Here is a 20,363-nt window from a genome sequence, read left to right on the forward strand (position 1 = left end):
AAATGAAATGTGAATGTCAGCTTCCTTTGGGGCAGTACAAACAATTTTTCTTCTTTATTCTTGTTACACTTGAGACTATTCCTTTAGATATTGAGCAGGATTACCTTGTGGTGATTTTCTGTTGTATTTTCTATAATATCTTTCCTCAACTTGCATAAACATTACACAGTATGGGAGCATGTTGGAATAAAGACAAAAGGATTAGTGCTCAAACAAGGAAGAAATTAGACATGTAAGAAAAGCTGTCTTGGCCATTTTCCTCAGTATAGTGTCCTAATTTTCTCCTTCTGATGAATGTCAACCTATATTTTAGAAGTGTATTGGGAACACTTGGCTTCAAATACCCTGATTAGCAGTTATTTACTGGCAGGCTACTTTGCCATTGGGCTAGACAGTTATACCCACTTTTCCAGTTTCCCTCCATGCTACCTTAAATATGGGAGCTGGTAGGAAGCGAACAGGGATTAGAGGCTTCCCTCTCTTCTTAATGTACCTGATGTTCTCCTTATGATTCTCCTTTTGTGGAGAGGAGTTAGGAGGAAAAGATTGGAGTGCACCTCTGACAAGTGTGTGTCTTAAGTCATTTATGCACTTCTTCTTCTTCTTCTTCTTCTTCTTCTTCTTCTTCTTCTTCTTCTTCTTCTTCTTCTTCAATTTATTCCCCACCTTTCTTTCATCAAGGTGGTATGGATAGTTTCCCCCTTTCACGTTTTATCCTTGCAACAATTGTTGAGTTTCTGGGGTGTAGGTGTGCCTCCTAGTGCAGCACTCTACATCACACTAGTTGTCAACCTAACTTATCTTTCCTTTATATGAAGCTGTTTCAAGACACCTAAAAGGGAGGGAATGGTTTGGCAGCTGTGAAATCATTTGCCACTCTCTTCTGTCATATAAAATATAATGCATTTCATCATGTTATTCAGAAACTTTATCTTATTGTCTGGCACCTGGAAGCTTTTTTAAAATTTGCATTAAGCTGTTCAGTCACATTATCTTCTGATTTTCTGTAGATTTTGCATTTTACTGTTGTTTTCACAATCTGGTTTATCTTATTATTTTATTTTTGATTTGTGTATAATTGTATAGTGTAACCTTTTTACATTTTTGTCTTGGCCTAAGGACCACCAGCTGCCAACCCCTTTTCGTCCAGCAAGGAATTACTGCATGCTGTCATTTTTGTTAGTCCAGCATCCTGTTCTCACAGTGGCCAGCTGGTCATGCTAATCATACCAAAATTAACTGTGCTTAATCTTAGCTGCTTTGTTGCAAGAAACTATGGTTAAGAGTAACCACAGTTTAGAGTGGCAAACTCTAATTAATCTACAATGCAGTCTAAAGTTTCTGAGCTCCTCATAGAGGGGGAAGGGAAAATTATATGAGATTGAGACTTGTTATTGTAATCCCTCAGTTGACTGTAAATTTCTGAGGAGCCAAGTAGGGACTTTGCAAGACCTGGCAGTCACTGATTGAATCCTAGGATCACAGTTATAATGCTAAACTATGGTTTGTTATGACATCTGAACCATCTCTTTTCACTTTTTACAGTTATGTTCATCTGCCTCTGTACTGAAAGCATTTGAAATATATGCAAAGTATTTTAAAAGGCATTCAATACAATGCTCATGTTTATTGTAGGAATATTCTTTTCCTATTGGAAAGCTTTGTGATTAATTTTCAGTTATTTTGAGACTTATTTATTATGGTTTTGCTGAAACTGGTAGAACTAATAATTAGAAGCGAACATATTGGCCATGTTTGGATTACATTTTCTGAGAAATGTTTTGTTCATACAGATTTGCCTTGTGGGGAATTAGTCAGTGCCATCTACAAAGGGCAAGTCAGAGTGATAGAAACAGGGATAAACTTAGGGCACACTGCCATCCCCCCAGTTACCCTGACATCTTTTCTGCCCCTGGGCAGTTGTGGCTGAGAAATTATATTCTAGAGGTTTTTCATTGGCACGATATCATAAAACAGTTTTATAAAACAATGTGAACATTGGTGCCAAAGTTGAATTACAGAGTGATAAGAACCTCTACTTTGTGATTTACTTGGGCTTTATCCATTTTATTAGTGCAGTCTCAGTCATTACTGTCTAGGGCTAGGCCAATAAAGAGCTGAAAGAAATGAAGGTTGGCTGGGAATATGAGAACATAACATGTGCTGTAACTTTGCCACTTCCCTGCCCCTTTTAGACGGCACAAAGACCAGAGCAAAACTCTTATAGAACACAAACAGCAAAGCTGCTGTAACTTCTTGTTTGCCAACAAGATACATGTGCTAATTGTATTGCTGTGCTTACACATTTGCCAGTTTATTTTATTTTTAACACTCTTTTTTGTCCTTTTCTCCAGGAAGTTTTTTGGGAACTCCTAGTAGTATAAAGTCATCTTCCGGAAGTTCAGTTCAGTCTCCCCAGGACTTTTTGAGTTTTACAGACTCGGATCTACGTAATGACAGCTATACTCATTCCCAGCAGACATTGTCGACCAAAGATGTACATAAAGGAGAGACTGGAAGCCAGGAAGGGGGTGTGAATTGTTTTACTTCCTTAATTGGTCTTCCTTCAACCTCAACTGTTGCCTCCCAGCCTAATATTTTTGACAGCTCACCTGGAGAGTTGGGTAATTCAAGCCTTACATCAACAGGATACAAGCGTGTTCAGTCCTCTGGGACAGAAGATGAAACTGTAAAGGAAAAGAAGCGGAAAGGAAATAAGCAGTGTAAACATGGGCCTGGTAGGCCAAAAGGAAATAAAAGCCAGGAGAATATTTCCCACCTATCGGTTTGTTCTGCCTCCCCAACATCATCTGTGGCATCTGCTGCAGGAAGTATAACCAGTTCTAATTTGCAAAAATCTCCAACGTTGCTTAGGAATGGAAGTCTACAAAGTCTCAGTGTTGGCTCCTCCCCTGTTGGTTCAGGTAGGCATATGTTTTACTTTAGAAAGCAAAAGTTTGAGTATATAATATAACATGGAACTTTTGGTCTCAATGATCATATACATTCAGTCTAAGTTGATGCCCCCTAAACTGGCTATCTTGAAAACAGAAAAATTAACACACACTCCATCACACTATACACCTGTTTGGAAAAATGACTAACAAAGATTGAACTTATAACTAGAAACAAACTGAGGTCTCATCCAATAATGCCTGTTAAGAAAATGTGTAATGACTTTCTTTGCTTTGTATTAATATTCTCAGTGTTTCACGAGGATCCCTGATAGACACATCCAAAGATAATTGTTTTGTTCTGTAATAGCATTTGGCTTTGCTATTAAAGTTTTATTTAAAAAAATAAAACCTAAATTAAAGTTTTGCAAATAGTTGAAAAAGTAAAGGAGACATGTGCTTAGTTTTCTTCAGCATCCTTGAAAACTGTTTCTGCAGTCACCTTAACAGGGCTAGTGGCTGTCTGTTACAGGTCTCTTTTTCGGTGCTACTTATGTTTAGGCCACTAAAGACCTATTTCAAGAATTCCTAGGATTGAATATCTGAACTTGGCTTTGGATTGAGGGGTTTAGAATACCAGGTGCTGTGATTTTTTTTTGTTAAGGTGTAGAATCCTTAGAAATGTTAGAATTTCAGTGCAAGACTATAAACTAGAAAGCCTTTATGGAGGCATGAAATAATTTCTTAACTGGGTGGGTTTTAGGTATACTTTATAGAGGCACCACAAAAATACATTTCCTACAGTTTGTGTCCAAATATTTAATCAGTGGTGTTGGATGGAAAAATTCCCCCAGTTATATTTTCCCATGGAACACTTTTCAGATTGAGGTATGCATTGTTTTCTAAAATTAACTAGCAATGTAATTAATTTGACTATTTGGAGAACTTTTCAGATATTTAAACAGTAAGTAAAATTATTACAACTTTTTAATTTTTATTTAACCAGGTCAGACTTACTTGGTTCAGATACCCTTTGATTTAAGATAGATGAATTTATTTATTTTTTTGGATTTCAAGATTTTTCAGAAAATTCACTACTGTTTCCAATAAGAGATTTCCTACAAACCAGGATATATTTTAATGGAAAAAAGACTAGGGGAATATAGTAGCAGAAGGTAACAGCTATTTGAATTCCTCTTTCTGGCTTGCAAACAAGCGGATATTTTGTAACTGGGAAGCAGCTACCAAAACTGCTGTTATTTTAAGCGTACAGTTTCCTTTACTCTAGAATGAAAGCAGTCAACAGCATTGTGTGGCTTTTTAACAGGCATTATCTTTCCTGGATGTGCCGTTTCTTCCTTAAAATTCCAACCGCTTCCCTGATAATTGCAACTGTAACTTTTAAAGAATGATTTAAATATCCTGTGTATGTGAGTTTGAACTTTCTCTCCAAAACTATTCTTCCTCCAACTCTTTATTTCTTGCCTATCAAACTTTAAAAATGTTTCTGCACAGGAAGTCACTGTTGGCTATTCTTGCTTAACAGTTCTTGAAGAACATAGAACTTTAAGGCGGGGGGAGACCTGAAATTTGTGTGTATTTTAATTTGGGCACATAAAGTAAATTGATGTGGGGAATTTGAAAAGTATGCAGAAAGTACAAGGTCTGTTACACTGCCAGCATCCCCTCCAATTTGTGACAGCCTTGATATTTAAAATGTCTTTATGTATGCAATGTTTAGCACTTTCAGGCACACCGGCAGGAGTGAGCAACAACACAGTGTTGTTACCCCTCTATTATATGTGGAAATGTTATCATTGGAATATGGTCTTTGGGAGCAGAAAGCCCTTTGTGATATAGCTCGATTCATCAAGTACCTATGCAGGAACTATATCAGTTAAGCAGGATCAACACTGCTTTGAAAACAATATACAAGGGGACCTTCAGCTGTCATCTGCACTATATTTTCCATATCTTTTCCAATCAATGGCGTAGCGTGGGGGGTGCAGGGGGAGCTGGCCCCACCGGGTGCAACACCTGCCGGATAGGGTTAGGGGGCGCAAATCCACAGGTTAGGGGGTGCAAATTACTTGCCTTGCCCCGGGTACTGACAACCCACGCTACGCCACTGTTTCCAATGAAATATGAAACAGGATACAATCCATGATATTTGGTCTAATAATTTGATGAATTTGGAAATCAACCATTTGAGAATTTCAGAGATGTTGTATTGTTACATACAGTGGCTATTAGTCATGTTCATATATCTATTTCACATGCAGTCTTGCTTGTCCACTCCTAAATCACGCATAAAAGTCTTTGTAGACATGAAACACATGAAACATGAAAGTGGTAAAGGAAATGACAATTGAGAAAATGCAAATAAAAAATGTGGGGATGGTCCATAGAGTGCTGAGTGCTTCCTACATGGGAATTACTGTGATGATTGGCACTCCAAAGTTCTATACTGGTCAGAAGGACCTTGTTAGAGATCATAAGAGGTTGGCATGGAAAGGCCACCTCCAGAAGGCCAACATACAAATGTAGAAATCAGTGCATGGCTATAAGAACATAAGAGCCTGGTGATTCAGGCCAGTGACCCATCTAGTCCAGCATTCTGTTCTCACAGTGGCCAAACAGATGCTTGTGTGATGAAATAGAAGCAAGTAGGAGAAATACTGCATGCCAACAGCAATTGTATATATAACAACTTGAATTTATAGAGGATAATTTTATCCCCTCTTGTTTTTTTAGTAGTTTTTAAAATCCTTGTACAGCATCTTGAGTGTGCTAATGTGTTCCATACATGTTTCATTTTCTGCTACTACAACTTCCACCATTCAGGCTTGTAGGCACACATGAACTATTTCTAGCGAAACAGCTCTGAATACATTTGTAGGCATAATGATTGAAATTCCTGCACGCCCACTAATGTTTCACAAGAGTAGGCCTTATGTTGTGCAGAGTGGAGGCTGGAAATCCAGTTTTGCCTAGCTGTGTTTTCATTGCAACATCAGTTGTGGGACAGGGTAGGGTGGAGGAGTTTCTGTGGTTTTCAAATATTCCATCTTACTTGCCAGATATTCCACCCCAAATCCTGTCTTTACTAATTAGTCTAACACCAGGTACACTCTGTGACACAAAATAGTGATTCTGTTTATATACTCCCAACTGGCTTCCTAATTGACTGAGCTTGCTGAGGTGTTCTAGGAAATGGTTTTGTGGACCCCTCAGACTGGGGAATGTCAGAAGAAACAACTTGGGGCTTAATGGCTACCTTGGAGCTCTCCCAGTGTATAGTTGGGCAGGCACATAGCAGGTGCCCCAGATTTGATACTCTCTGCTGATAGGATGTTGGTGATCTTATAGTTAGGAATATTTTGACTCCTTTTTTGTCATTAACAGGTAAACATCTGGTGAGGATTGGCGTTTCAGCACCTTAGTTATGTGTAAACAATGGCAGAGAGATTAAAATTTTCTGTTCCTGGTGGCTGATGGTTTTCAGAAAGCTCATTGGAAGTTTTCAGTTAACTAACAAACATGACTAACCTTTGGAACAGGGAATCAGTTCAAGTGATTGCCATTATTTGCTTGCTGGAGCTGATTCTTGAAGAGCTGAGACTAATGAGGCAGTTAGGATGATAGCACAAATGCTGTGGTGGAAAACTTGACAAGCAGAGCTTTTCATTGCTGTTAGAGATATCTCATAACCAGGTTAGAAATGTGATCATGGGAGATCCTCAGTAATTTACTGTGGTTATTTGCAAGGCACTTAAGAGTTGCTGATATCCTTTCTATCCTGGGCAGTACAATGTGTACATGTCTGCTATTCAACACATCCACCGCATCCATTAGTAGGCTTGTTTGGGTGGGTTGCAGTTTTGTCACCCAAGGATGTGTACAAGATTCTTGGAGTGCTTAGGCCTACCACCTGCTTGCCCTAATATAGCTCATTTTGGCTGATTAGACTTAGCTGATTAGACTTAGCTTAGCTTAGGGGTATTACTTAAAAAATGGTGCCATTCAATTAATGTCCCCCAAGGAAATGTGGGGATACTGCCCACATTTTTGTAAGAGAGGAAGATAAAACCTTAAGTGGATGAGGAAACCTTTTCCTCAGTCCCTTAGACCAGAGTTTCCCAAACTTATTATTCCGCCCCCCTTTCAGTTAAAAAAAATACTCAGTGCCCCCCTGGAAACCTACCTTTTTAAAATAAACAAACAGAAAGATGTATCTATATTTCTTCCTATGTCCTAGACCTAGAACATAGTAAAAAAAGATGTTGTAAATAAGATATTGAAGCCTGAAATTATAAATAGGCAGGCAAGCTGCAATCCACTTCCCGGGCCTTGGTGAAGCTGAAAAGGGCTCAAAGCCGGGGAAAACTCGTCACCTCCAGCACATCCACTAGATCCAGGGGAGGCATCGTTGCTGTCCTGCAACAGTGTTGCAGGACAGCAACAGATGAAACGTGACACTGAAGTGTAGTAGAAAATTTTCCGAACTGATGCCTAGAATTGCTACTAGGCCGGATGGGGTGAATTAATTTACATGTAATCTTCACACTAGGAGATGTTGATGATGGATGGCCCAGTCTTGTAAATGTTTTGCCTGTTCTAAAGGGGGTCATACTACCCAGTAGGAGCAGTTTTGCAGATTGGATGGCTAGGTGGCATCTGTATCCAGGTCTACCTTTGTCACATGTGCCCTTTTTTTGGGAAATAATCTAGCCACTATTATATATGTTCTGTTAACTTCAAACTATTCTAATGTGCTGCACATGAAGCAGCCACTGCAGATTTTGAAAAGTTCTGAACTGGCTAAAAACATGGTAATTGGGGGATAGATACTAGGAACATATTTCATCAGTATTAAAATAATGTCACTTGTTGCTACTTACCATTTGAGTACTACTTTTTACCTTCAATGCCCTAAACATTTGGGAGCACTTTTCCCATACCATCCATGCCATAAACTTAGATTGTCTTTTGCTCTAGTGCCCCAGCCATCAGAAGCTAGGTTTATGGGGCTCTCTCAATAGTGGTACCCTCCTTTTGAACTCTCCAAAGAGCAGTCTCTTTTGCTGCTGCCTTGTTGATCTGGGAGACCAAAAGGTGGGATATAAACTTAGTACAAGTCTGAACGGCAATTGGGTTATGATGTGTCATTTCTTCAGTTTTCTATAAGTACTTCAGTTCCCAGAAATAGCTCTTCCTTAAAGTGTAAATGGCAACTGCCTTTTTGTAAATATTTCTTAAGAAAATAAAAGTTAAGACGCCTTCTTAGGATCAATCATCGTTGAGCATCTGGAATCAATTTACCACAGAACACATTCCTGGTAGCTCATTTGCAAGATAGCAATCAGCCCTTAACTTCAAAAAGCCTGTTTAAAAAGTTGTTGAGGAAGAAAAAACAAAATATGTTGTTTGAGGTTTATAAAGGAAAATTAAGACTCCATATAAAGATGATTTTGGATGCTATATAATATCTCCTGTGATGCTAAACATTGGTATTAAATATTCAAAATGGTGAATGTTCAGGTTTATTCAGACAAGGGTATGTGTAGGGAGAAAAAAAAATACAAAAGCACCCAAGCTGGTATTTTGAGCAATATTTACATTCACAACAAGCAGAGGAAAATATATTTCAAACAGTGATGCTTGAAGATTCTTGTTTAAATAATTAATATATTTGAAAACACAACTATTGCCTTCTCCAACCTGGTGCTGTCAACTAATCCCAGCCAGCATTGCCTGCGGGCAGATATAATGGGAGTTTTAGCTCAAAGTATCTGGAGGGCACCAGTTGGGGGAGGCTGTCCAAAACACAATATTGAAGCATGCCACTGTGCAACTTCCATTTAAGATAACTCTGCAAGACTTCAAATAAAATGTATAGCTTTTTTTAAGGGGCAATCAACTCTTGGACTAAGACAGGAACTTTTATGTTTTTGTTGCATACACTGCAACATGATTTGAAAATAAGAGAATATTTTAGTTTGTATTTTCCTTTATCTCATGACCCTCCTTAATGCAATCTTCCTTAACCTGATACCCTTGAGACCTTTTGAACTGCATCTCCTGTCATCCCTGACCATTGGCTATGCTGATGAGAGTTGTAGTCCAAACTATGTGGACAGCACCAGGTTGACAAAGGCTGCCTTGAGGTGAAACATCTAGAAGGCAGGAGTGGGAGGAAAATAATACACCGGGAACCTGAAATATTTCAAAGTTTGGTAATTAAATTCTAGATGTTGTAAACCATATCCTGAAGGTTGGAGGGGCAGGATTTACAGCGTTTAAAACCAACTACTTCCAGAAAAATTACGTTTTATACAACATCATGTTAAATCCAAAAGAATTGCCACCTCACTTAACCGGGCCTAGTTCTTTCTGTTGGATAGTTGGACATAGGTGTCTGGCAGCTTCCTGGTATGTAACTGCATGGTTCCAAAAGTGGTAAGAAATATGGAGGATGCCAAACATCCTGGAACAGAGCTGTCTAAACTGTGTGTCACAACACGTTAGTGTGTTGGCTGCAGTGTATAGGTGTGTTGTGCGAATGCTCTCCATCCTCCTCCTGGGGCTGAAAGGGGGTTAATTTAACCTCTGGTTTGGTAGTAAAACTGAATTACTGTGTCATGAAATAATGCATGTCTAAAAAGAGTGTCACCAACATGAAAAGTTTGGAAAGCTGTGTCCTAAAATAAAGAGGGACTGTGGTAAGTTGCGGAGTGTGTGTGTGTGTGTGCGCGCGCAAAATGGTTGTTTGTGCTTTCCAGGATGTTTCGATTTCTGAAGCCATCCTTGGAAGGAATGCTCTCTCATTCTTTATTAACTCGTATCACTGAAAGGTAGCTGAAAATGAAGGGTGCTTATTCTCAGGCTTGTAGAGCAGCCATCAAAAATGTGTCTATACACACATTCGTTGTCTGCATATATAGCGTTGTCTGCATATATTCAGCCTCAAGACTAGTGGGGCCTGAGAAAAAGGCATTATCTTAAGGATGCATAGTCAAGGTATTGTATAATTATTGAGATTCACACCAAATTAGGTAGTGTTTGGAAGAAGTAAGTTCTTCCACAGTGACCAGAATTTGTATTCCTGTCCCTTACTTTGGCAGAATCTTCCATTATATACTCATGCTGCCAAAAGTTCGGTGTGTCCAGAAATAGCTGTTATGTTGCTCACCTCTGAGTCCACTTTCAGTCCACTTTCCAAGATTGCTATGATGCATTTTCCCTCATTTTTCCACTGCTTCTTCCTCATTTACATCTCCCTGCATGTTCATCAGAAGTAATTTCCCATTAGTAATTTTTAAAGTACTTATTTTCCCCCTCCCAAACATCATCATTAGTAGTAATGTGATTCTGTAAGTGCTATAAGCCTGGCAAAAGCCTGTAATATTTGAGTATATTTGTCTTATTTATTATTAAATTCATATCCCACCTTCCTCCAGTGAGCTCAAGATTATATACAAGGCTCTCTTTTTTCCATTTTATCATCACAACCCCTCTGTGAACTATGTTAGGTTGAGAGGCAGTGAGCTTCTTTTCTGAGTAAGGATTTTAACCCTGGGTTTCTGGGTCCTGGTCTAAGACTCTTAACAAATGCTATGAGAGTAATGTTTTACTTTAATGGTGTTTTGATTTAACAGTGTTAAGTAAGGAATATACAGTAGCTACATTTAATACTGAGAATTTTAATCATGCAAATAGATATGAAGGGGTGTACAAATTTGTTGTGGCAGTTGCTGGTGTCACAAAGTCACTAAGTCAATATGCCCTCAGCCTGCCATGATTTAAAATACACAATGTATGCCTACAGATAAAATAGCTTTTAATAAACATATCAAATATAGAATGATAGGAAGTAAAACCTGGTGCAACATAATAATAAAGGCAAAACCTTCTTTGAAGGTTTATGGACATCAATAAAATATGCATATTGCTGAATGGAAAGTTATTGTAGGAAAACAATCCATGACTTATATAACATTTCTCAGATATGTTTTCTAATACTATCATTTCATTCATAAAATAAGCAATATGATTGAATGCACTCAGGAAGCCTTTAAAAAAATCAATATAATAGCTGTTAGAAAACGCTTTTTACAGGTAAGTGATCAGAGCAATAGCAGCAGAGAGATGTATTCTTCTTCATTGAAAACCACATCTATACATATATTCTTTTGTGTGTGTATTAAAACAATTTTAACATGGAGTTCTTTTTCTCCAAACTCAAAAGCTGTCTTGTAGTTTATGAATACTGTAGAGGATGGTAAGTTATATTAGAATGTTCTCCACAGGTTCATTTATCACAAAAGGTAGTCTTTTGTGCAAAATTCTGATTGAAGGTCTGTATGTTCTATTGATTGGATGAAATCCAAGGTTATAGTGAGTCAATTGTTCAGTACCTCAGTGAAAACTTTGTAGATGCCTGCAGGAGGCTGATAGGTCAATAGTTCCTCAGGTTCCTTTTATTACAGTTTTTGTGTGTAGCAAAATGAAAATAGTGTTATTCTACTACTAACACTTTTTTCTCTTTAATTATTTTTGTGACTGGCTTTCCTAGATTCCATTCATAGCTGTGCAGTACGGAGGTATACCTCAAGCTGCCTTACACTTTTGACCAGCTATTATTTTAGAAAAATACATGGAAAGATATTTAGTCTTAAACATTATTCCTTAGTTCATTATGCAATCCAAGGTTGCACCCCAATGGCATTCAGAGAGCTAAAAGTCAACTATTTTAATTAGGCGCTAGTTAGTGTGTCCCTGAATATTGGTTCTGGCCTTTTGATTATGTATTTATAGCTAGTAGGGAAGAAGTGGCAATTTAGAATTCTAGGGTAGAAAGGGACCTCAACAATTCATTTCATCTAATGTCATCCTGCTGATACAGGAAACCCACTACTATAGCATCCCTGATAGGTTGCCATCAGCTTTCTGCTTAAAAACCTTCTAACAAAGAAGAATTCACAATTTTTCAGGCAATCTGTTCTACTGTTTAACAGCTGTATTTCTGTTGATTGAAACAATCATTCTTCCAAATGTTTGTCTAAATTCTTTCTCCTGAAATTTGAATCCATTGCTTAAGATCCCACCATCTTGAGCAACAGAAAACAAAATGGTTGTTTCATCTGCATGACGCTGCTTAATAGTCTTATCTTCAGGTTAAACATGCACATCCTTCAACCTTGCCTCATAAAATCTCCAGCCTCTCTCCATCTTTCTCATCCTTCTTTGAACACATTCCAGTTTGTCAGTGTTCTTTTAAACTGCAGTATCGAGAACTGGACACAGGAGAAGTATAAGCAAAGCAGAATAGAGTAGTACCTTTTTTGCAATCTGGACACTATACTTCTCTAGTTGCAACCTAGAATTCCATTTGCTATTTGTGCTATCACATCATACTGCTGACTTATATGTAGCATGTGGTATACTAAAATCACTAGATCACTTCCACATGTAAGGTTATCAAACCCAGTGTCATCCAGGGAATCAACATCAGTAAGAGAAAAACATACTGAAATAAGGTTTCCTAAAGTCTTGGGTGCACATTTGGCTAGGTTAAGCTTTCCCTTTCCTCAGTATCATGAATACCAAGATGTTGTGGTCACTTACACTTTCTGCTGTTTCACCTCAGCAGCCCAACAAGTTCTTATGGTTGATGAATATCAGGTGCATGGTAGCTGGTCCCCGTATTTCTTCTTTTACTTTGTGGAAGATAAACTTTTCAACAAGATAGGTCAGGAATTTCTTAGTTGGAATCTTCCATTACAGTGGTACCTCGGGTTACATACGCTTCAGGTTACAGACTCCGCTAACCCAGAAATATTACCTTGGGTTAAGAACTTTGCTTCAGGATGAGAACAGACTGTGCTCTGGCGGCGTGGCGGCAGCAGGAGGCCCCATTAGCTAAAGTGGTGCTTCAGGTTAAGAACAGTTTCAGGTTAAGAATGGACCTCTGGAACGAATTAAGTACGTAATCAGAGGTACCACTGTACTACCATCTCTCCCCCCTTTGAGAATGTGGTAGGTAATCTGATCTAGGAAGGTGTCATCCTTGTTTTCTACCTAAGTTTTTGTACCAATCTTCCACAATGATATTGGGTTGCATTGAATGTAGTGCTAAGAACAACAGTTCAACACTGCAAAGATTTCTCATTGTGCAATGGAACATTCTCCTCCTCTCCTTGCTGTCCAAGCAGCTTGACCAATTGCCGATACATTTTAGAATCTAAAAGCTAGACTTTTAAGCTTCTGACCAACCCGTTATAGGAAGAGTTAAGGCTAACCTATGTGGGTGATAATTATTACTCAATGTAGCAATTTATGACTGTTTAAATAATTGTCCTTTTAACCTTAAAATATTTTCCAGGTTATAGTTATAATCCTCAAGCCAAACAAACAAAAAACCCCCTACCCTACCTGCAAACAGTTGCAAATTTGTTTGTGCCACTTCACAATAGGATTGTTCTTGTTTCATATGCCTTTTAATGAACTCCTTGTTTTTATATAAAATGCAGTAGAGGGCCTTCTTTAGATCCAACTAATGTAGTACTAATTTGGTTCATGAATCCAGAAAGACATTTGTACGTGTGCTTTCTTTCAGGCATTTATAGCAGCAATGATGTAGCAGTGTCCTTTCCAAACACAGTGTCTGGCTCAGGATCTAGCACTCCTGTTTCCAGTTCACATTTACCTCAGCAGTCTTCTGGTCACGTACAGCAAGTGGGAACTTTGTCTCCGTCTTCTACGCCTTCTGTAACTACAACTGTTGCTACAACTCAGGTAGGTTGGGTTTTTTTATTGGTGAGATATTCTGCCACGACAAATGAGCCATATTGGCTATTTGTATTTCAGTTAACTAAATACAAATATTTGAACAATATAATATGTTAAGTCTTAAAATCCTTGGATATTTTATGTATAAAGGCAGGATAAAAATACTTTAATAACTAACCTTCTCATATTTGTGACTTCCCGTTAGCTTCTCTTCACTTGTTTCATAAAACTTCTGCAAATAGTATTCAGAGTGTCTGCGTACTGTGGTTTCAATATTAGCATTACGACAGATTTCCATCCCACCCCCCACCCCCCATTGTGCCAGTGTTTGCCTTCCAAAGCTAATCCTTTCAATAAGTGCCTTATAAGATCTCCATTGAAAGTAGACATTATAATTGGGTTATAACTAAGGCTGCAATCCAAACCCCCTTTATTCCTGGCTGGGGGTGGTAGTGGTTTGGATTGGGCAGAAGTGTTCCTCCATCTAGTCATGCTGGCTTTTGCCTGCGTGCTAAAGTCAGCATCACTTTGCCAGACTGGAACTGCTTGTTTTGTTTGCCAGGTGGGCAGAAATGTTGGTGGTGGGATCCCCACTAGCAGCAGCCAGTGGAAAGGCCCAGAATGTACCTGGGGAGCAGCTGAACTAGCCTGGGATCTGCTGGATATGCCTAAGCCAGCGCCACTGCCATCATGTGGCAGCATCGGACTCAGTTTAGGCCTGATCTCCCACACCTTCTGCCCTGGCCAGCAGGGTTGTCAATGTGGGTTGCTGCTTCTCTGCCAGAGTTTAGATTGCCCCCAAAGTCAGCATACACAATGATGAAGGGGTTAATTAAAGAGAGTTCCCTTTAACAAAACACTTCTTCCAGGCTCCACAGGTGAAATAAATACAGGAACAAAAACCCTTCTACTAAAATGTCTTTAGGACTGTAAATTGAGGGCTTAAAAGAAAAGTACTCTGCTTTGACTAAGAATAATCATTGGGGGGTGTAATATAAATACAAGAACAAATTTAAAAATAGATCAATATCACAAGTGACACACACACACAAAAAAACACACACCACAATTTAATGTATAAGCAAAAAGTTATCACTGCAATTTGCATTGTTTGGTTGTGGTTTTTCACCCCCTAGGCTCGCACACAAGCTTCTTCCCCTCTCTGATTTGAGCCCTTTTCTGCTGTTAAGGCTCCTTGTGTGGGAATGAATATTTGAGAAATGGGGGCATGTTTCCAAGCTCTGCCCCTTGAACATGTCAGCTCAATACATGAGGTTGAGGGTGATTGGCTGAAGCAAGAGTTCTAAACCACTCAGGAAGACTCCACAAGTATGGAGGTGCAATATTGGGGGCAGGGCTCCACAGCACAGTCCCACTGTATATTCAGTGGCACACGAAGAGACTGAACACCAAAGTCGTTCTTCTTTCTCCTTCACTTGTTGGTTTCAGAATTGGAAGCTCACTTCAAATCATGGAACCTGATCTTTCATACTTCCTCCTGGTTCCTGGCGTAGCTCTTCCTTGAACCTTCTTCCTCATTGGGATCTGCCTCAGGTGCCAAAATGTCTTGGGCCGCTCCTGTATTCAGTTGTGTTCAGAACATACTTTTTAGGAGAAAGAGCTAGCCTTGATTATTTATGATTCATTTTGGAGTTCAACCTCCAAATAATAACATAGTTCCTTGTGAAGGCAGAAATTTCATAACAAAGTTTCTCTTGCTAACTCCAGCTGAAAGGAGAACCTCAGCTAGTAGCACCAAAGCCTGCTTATCATCTCACTGTAAATTTTGCCAGAAGAATAAGAAAATGGGCAACATTATGGTATTTCTGCTAGGTGAAAGACAACATGAGAAAAGGGGATGGAGCTTCACCTGCTTACCCTTTAGTACTTTACCCTTTTGGTACTGGATTGGATGAAATGCTTACTATGTTCTAGCATAATTGCTGTCTTGGCAGTGCTTTTTGTGCCTAAAACATAAAAAGGCAGTCTTTTAAAAAGCTTGGGGCATTTAAAAAACAACCACCATCCATTGTGAGGGAATATAAAAAGTTTTAAATTCAGCACCAAAGGGGTTAATTAAAGAGAGTCCCCTTTAACAAAACCCTTCTTCCAGGCCCCACAGGTGAAATAAATACAGGTACAAAAACCCTTCTACTAAAATAGCTAGTTGCTGCAGTTGCTGTTAATACAGAGATCTGCAAGATTCTTCAAACAGTTATGTGTAAGTAAAAAGGTGTTTCTTTTCCTCATTCAGTCTGGTTTCATTTTTATCCTTCTCTGCAATTGAGTTTTTTTTCTTATTTCTGTTGCAGTATACAGATGCTTCCAATGATATGATTTCTGCCTTTGCAAGCATGTGTGTCATGGTTTCATAGGGCTGTTCCTTCTGGTAGTCATATATATAATGAAGAACATTGTTTGTTATTTATGTGCTAACAAACAGGCATAATCTTTGGAAAGGTATTCATAATTTTTTAGTCTGATTATTCCATATAAAAGGAGATGCAGCAGAGAGAGTAGATGCTAAATAGTTTGTAGGCTTGTTTAACAAATAGGTTATATAACACTAAGCCATATATTATTTTGTATTTGCTTATATTTATTGCTTCAGTTTGGCATTTGTGCTGTACTTTACTGGTTATTGCTGTATCACTTTTTCACACAATCCCAAATGTGGATATTGCCAGTCATAATTACTTTTATGGGGGTCCCACCTGTCCTTCCTGATCTCTTACTATGATATCTGATGTGGTGTCCATACATTCAGTAACTGTTTGATAAGGTATTGATGTAAGTGTAAAAAATGGTTGGGATACATTATTCTTTTTAATAAAAAAATCTGACTATTTTTGAATAGCACAATGATACCATTTAAAGCAATGGTTCTCAAACATTCATCCTTTGGGCCACACTTTCAGAATAAAAATTTGATTGTGCCACACCAAAAAATTTAATTGGTAAGAAATACATTGGAAAGCAGAAAGAAACTACTCTTAGCAGTACTTGATTTATAACATAGGACACAGCTACTTTATAATATGATCATGGGGCATTCATAAAGTGTAAAATAATGCAGCTACATAAGAACATGAATCCTTCCCAAAACGTAATTATAAACAATCCTCCTACCTTAACTTGATGAGAGGTGTGAACTTGCTTTCGTTGGCTAATCTCATTTATATTATCTTTAATTTGAGACAAACTATCATCTCATCAGCACGAATGAAATGTTTAAATGTTTCATTGATTGTCCTTGAATCTTCCTGCCACACTTGCCATTCTCTCCTGCCACATGAGTGTGGTGTGCCACACCTTTTGAGAACCACCAATTTAGAGAACTCTAAATCTTGTTTTGCAGCTACTTTTTTATGGGTAGCTGCAAAAAGTTAACAGCAAGGTGTTGCAACAATGAGGGTGTATGTGTGACACAAGAATAGTTTAACTTTGTCTGGTATAATGCACTAGCAGAGAAATTGAAGTTTTCAGATGGCCAGACTGCGAAGACAATTTTGTGGGCACGTGGTATGGTTTTACTGAATGGTTGAAAGGACCAAATACCCGTAACACCTTTCTCCAAACATGGTATGCTATGGGATGGTATATTGGGATGAAGTGAAAGCTTGAGAGGTATTTTATCTGTAGCCATCTATCAAATCTGAATGTATAACATATCACATGCTGTACTACTGCTTTAAAAAAAGCACAACCCCATAAAAAACCACATGATACAATAAGTACAAAGAATTGGTAGCAATTTTCTTGCCAATCTAATCCACATTGCTCCAGAAGGCTGAAAAAAGAAAGTGCCTGCCGTGCCCTAGCTAGCTTTGAATAGATGCAGGTGACTTGAAGGAACCCACCACACTTGTGCAAAACTATTGGAGGCTGGTCAGAATTCAAGCGCTTGAATGGAAAACTGAGCCCTATTCACCCATGTCTTCGCTTTTCCTAGTCATTCCAACCAAAAAGTCCTCCTCATTTGTAGATACTTTAAAGCAGACTTCCCTAATGTGATGCCCCACAAATGTTTTGAACCACTTCAGGCCTGCTGACTAGGCCTGATAAGGTCTAGGCCAAAACATGGAAGATGGCACCAGGCTGGGGAAGGCTGACCTGAAGAATACCGACTCTCAGTACAGACCCTTGTGAAGCCACACAGTTTATCTCTGACAACTCTCAGTTTACCCACTTTTTGGTTTTTCTGTCATTTTAAGAGTTCCCAATATAATTTTTTTATATAACAGAATCTTAAGTTATTCCATAGCTGCTAAGTTTTATGTGTCTGGCAAAGAACTTGGTCAGAAACAGAATATATACCATACATACCTCTGTCTGCCAAAACCTAAACTTTTAAGGAACATGTTCTGGTTAAAGGTATGTTGATGTTCTTTCAGCATGGCTGCTTTTCCACATCCTTAATTCTGTTTATAAAAATCTTTCTGACCATTTCAAGACAGATGATTGGTCAATTTGTTCATATTAAGTGATTCTGGAAATCTTGTAACTTCATAGTACAAAAGCTGACTCTAAACATGTTGGTTTTCTGAATAGTTGAAAACTTACAACTACTTTAGAGAATGCAATTGAGGCTTGGATGACTACTGTGATATATTACTCAAGAAAAATGAATTGGGTTTGATATTTCTTGATATTTTGTAATGAAGATGCGACAAATTCATTGTTTTGCTATAATTCCTTCCCTTATAACTTTGCCAGTTACCAGTTTTACTGTTTTTCTGGCCAGCTTCTGATGTACTTAAATAATATTCATTGTGTAAATAAATAGTACATAAAGAGCAACATATCATTCAGTACCTTATGCTGAAATAGTCAGATAGTTAGAAGGAGACAACATGTGTAGTTATAGTAAGTCATAGACTTACATGTAACAAATGTGTGCTCCCCTTTGGGCTTGTTTCCATAACCTAGTAAAATAAAATGTGTCTGCAAGGTGGCATTCCTTTATCTACTTTCCTGTCAGTAATCCCCATTAAACTAAATGAGTTCAATGTACTGTACTCCTGAGTAGACAGGTACCGGAGTGTGCTCCCAAGTAGGCTTCTCATTGGCTTGGTTGAAAGCATTCAGAAGTACTTGCATTGCCTATTATGTTCTCAAAACTTTTAATGTTATTGTTGAAGACAAGTAAAACATATCTGGGAGACAAGTGAAGCATGCCTGCAATATTTTTCCTGAAAGGAGTGATAGAGCAGCAGTGTCATCTAGCTTATTTAAGTTGTTAATGGTTTATGGCTGTGTGCAGCAGCTTCATCACAAGTGTATAGGAGAATTGTATGTCAGGCCCTGAACTTTGTCCTGAGTTCCTGTGTGCTTCTGAAAAGTGTTATCTGTATCATTCTGCAGTGACCCCCTCTGGCTGGCAGGCATAAAAGCAGCCATATCTAATTCACTTTCTCTCCCCCCTCCCCTTAATGTAAAGATCCTAAAACAGAAATATCATATTTTTGACTTTCTTCAGAAATAATATTTTCACTTAGTGGTGTTTATGTTTGAGTAAAAGTTTCAGAATGTAGGAAGATTTCCATTAAAGTGTTGTCTTGTTTTTCTTTAAAATGGCATTTGAACAGTTTTTATCAAATACTAGACAAAACTAAGCAAAATCCTATTTCGTTGTCATTATGACTGGGGACTTTGGGGTGGAAGAGAAGAATTTACTGCCAGAGGGAAAATTCCACACAACATGTGACTCTACTAGAAGAACAAAGGAATCATAGTTGCTCATAGTGGTAGTATTTTGCCCAATTAAAATCTTTACTTTTTAATAAACTGATTTCAGTAATGCAGGCCTCCTGTATAAATACAGTTTAGCAAGGTTGACAGACAGTTGCATGATTTTGTGCACACTGCTGCATGCTGAGACAACTGCTTCAATGTTTCAGTCCAGCAGTAAATGCTTTCTGCCTTCGAGCTGAAGCTTATTTAGTTGGGCTTATCTGGTGCTGCTGTAGCAACCATCAGTCTCCAGGCAACTGAGGCACATTGACCTCTTCGATGAACTGAGTGTAGCACTACTTCAGTTTAGCTTCCTGAGACAATAGTAATGGCAGTGAATGTGAAAAATGGTTTTTTTGTGTGCGTGTTTTGGTAAGAGCCTACATTGCGATGAAAAGATGTCAAAATACTTCCGTGAATTTTGATATAACTTTGGAAAGGTTGTGTGCAAAACCTTTCACGGGAGTGGCCAAAGTTCACTGATAGTGCAAAGCCCTTATATAAATATACTGTGAATTTTGAGCATTTCTGTACAGAACAGTGTTTGAAATTGACTAGTGTGCATTATGGGGCAATTGACTATGTTGTGTTAGGCTTTTTTAGTAATATGCCATGCCATTGCCTGACTATAATCTTGCTTGCTTGCTTAAAAAATGTACACCAGTGATTATCTGACTTCGCCAAAGTTCCTGCTGGAGAGTGAGCGGTGTTGTAATAGCAGTGTCTTCACAGTATATGCATTTGGCTGGAGGACAGAAAGCTTTGAAGCCGCATTCAACATAAAGTTGTATCTCCACTTGATCCTAGACATACTCTCCTGTTCTGTTTGGGTTTTCAACAATCAGAGGGCTAGTATCTGGCAGGTATCTTTTGTCTTTTAACAGTAAATATTAAAAATGTTGGAATAAAGGTATCAGATAATTTAGAAGACAAGTTAAGCTATTT

At 38.4% G+C, this 20,363-nt stretch overlaps 1 protein-coding gene across 1 annotated transcript in view; it reads left to right on the plus strand.

Annotated features, from left to right (window-relative positions):
* MLLT10 (MLLT10 histone lysine methyltransferase DOT1L cofactor) overlaps nucleotides 1-20,363 on the plus strand; it is a 102,987-nt gene that overhangs the window by 57,110 nt on the left and 25,514 nt on the right. Inside the window, exons 9-10 of the mRNA XM_081882779.1 lie at nucleotides 2,355-2,924; nucleotides 13,513-13,691. Of these exons, the coding sequence (XP_081738905.1) occupies nucleotides 2,355-2,924; nucleotides 13,513-13,691 (749 nt within the window). The remainder of the gene's footprint in view (nucleotides 1-2,354; nucleotides 2,925-13,512; nucleotides 13,692-20,363) is intronic.

The sequence above is a fragment of the Podarcis melisellensis genome (genome assembly GCF_964234715.1).
Source record: "Podarcis melisellensis genome assembly, chromosome: 12".
Taxonomy (NCBI): domain Eukaryota; kingdom Metazoa; phylum Chordata; class Lepidosauria; order Squamata; family Lacertidae; genus Podarcis; species Podarcis melisellensis.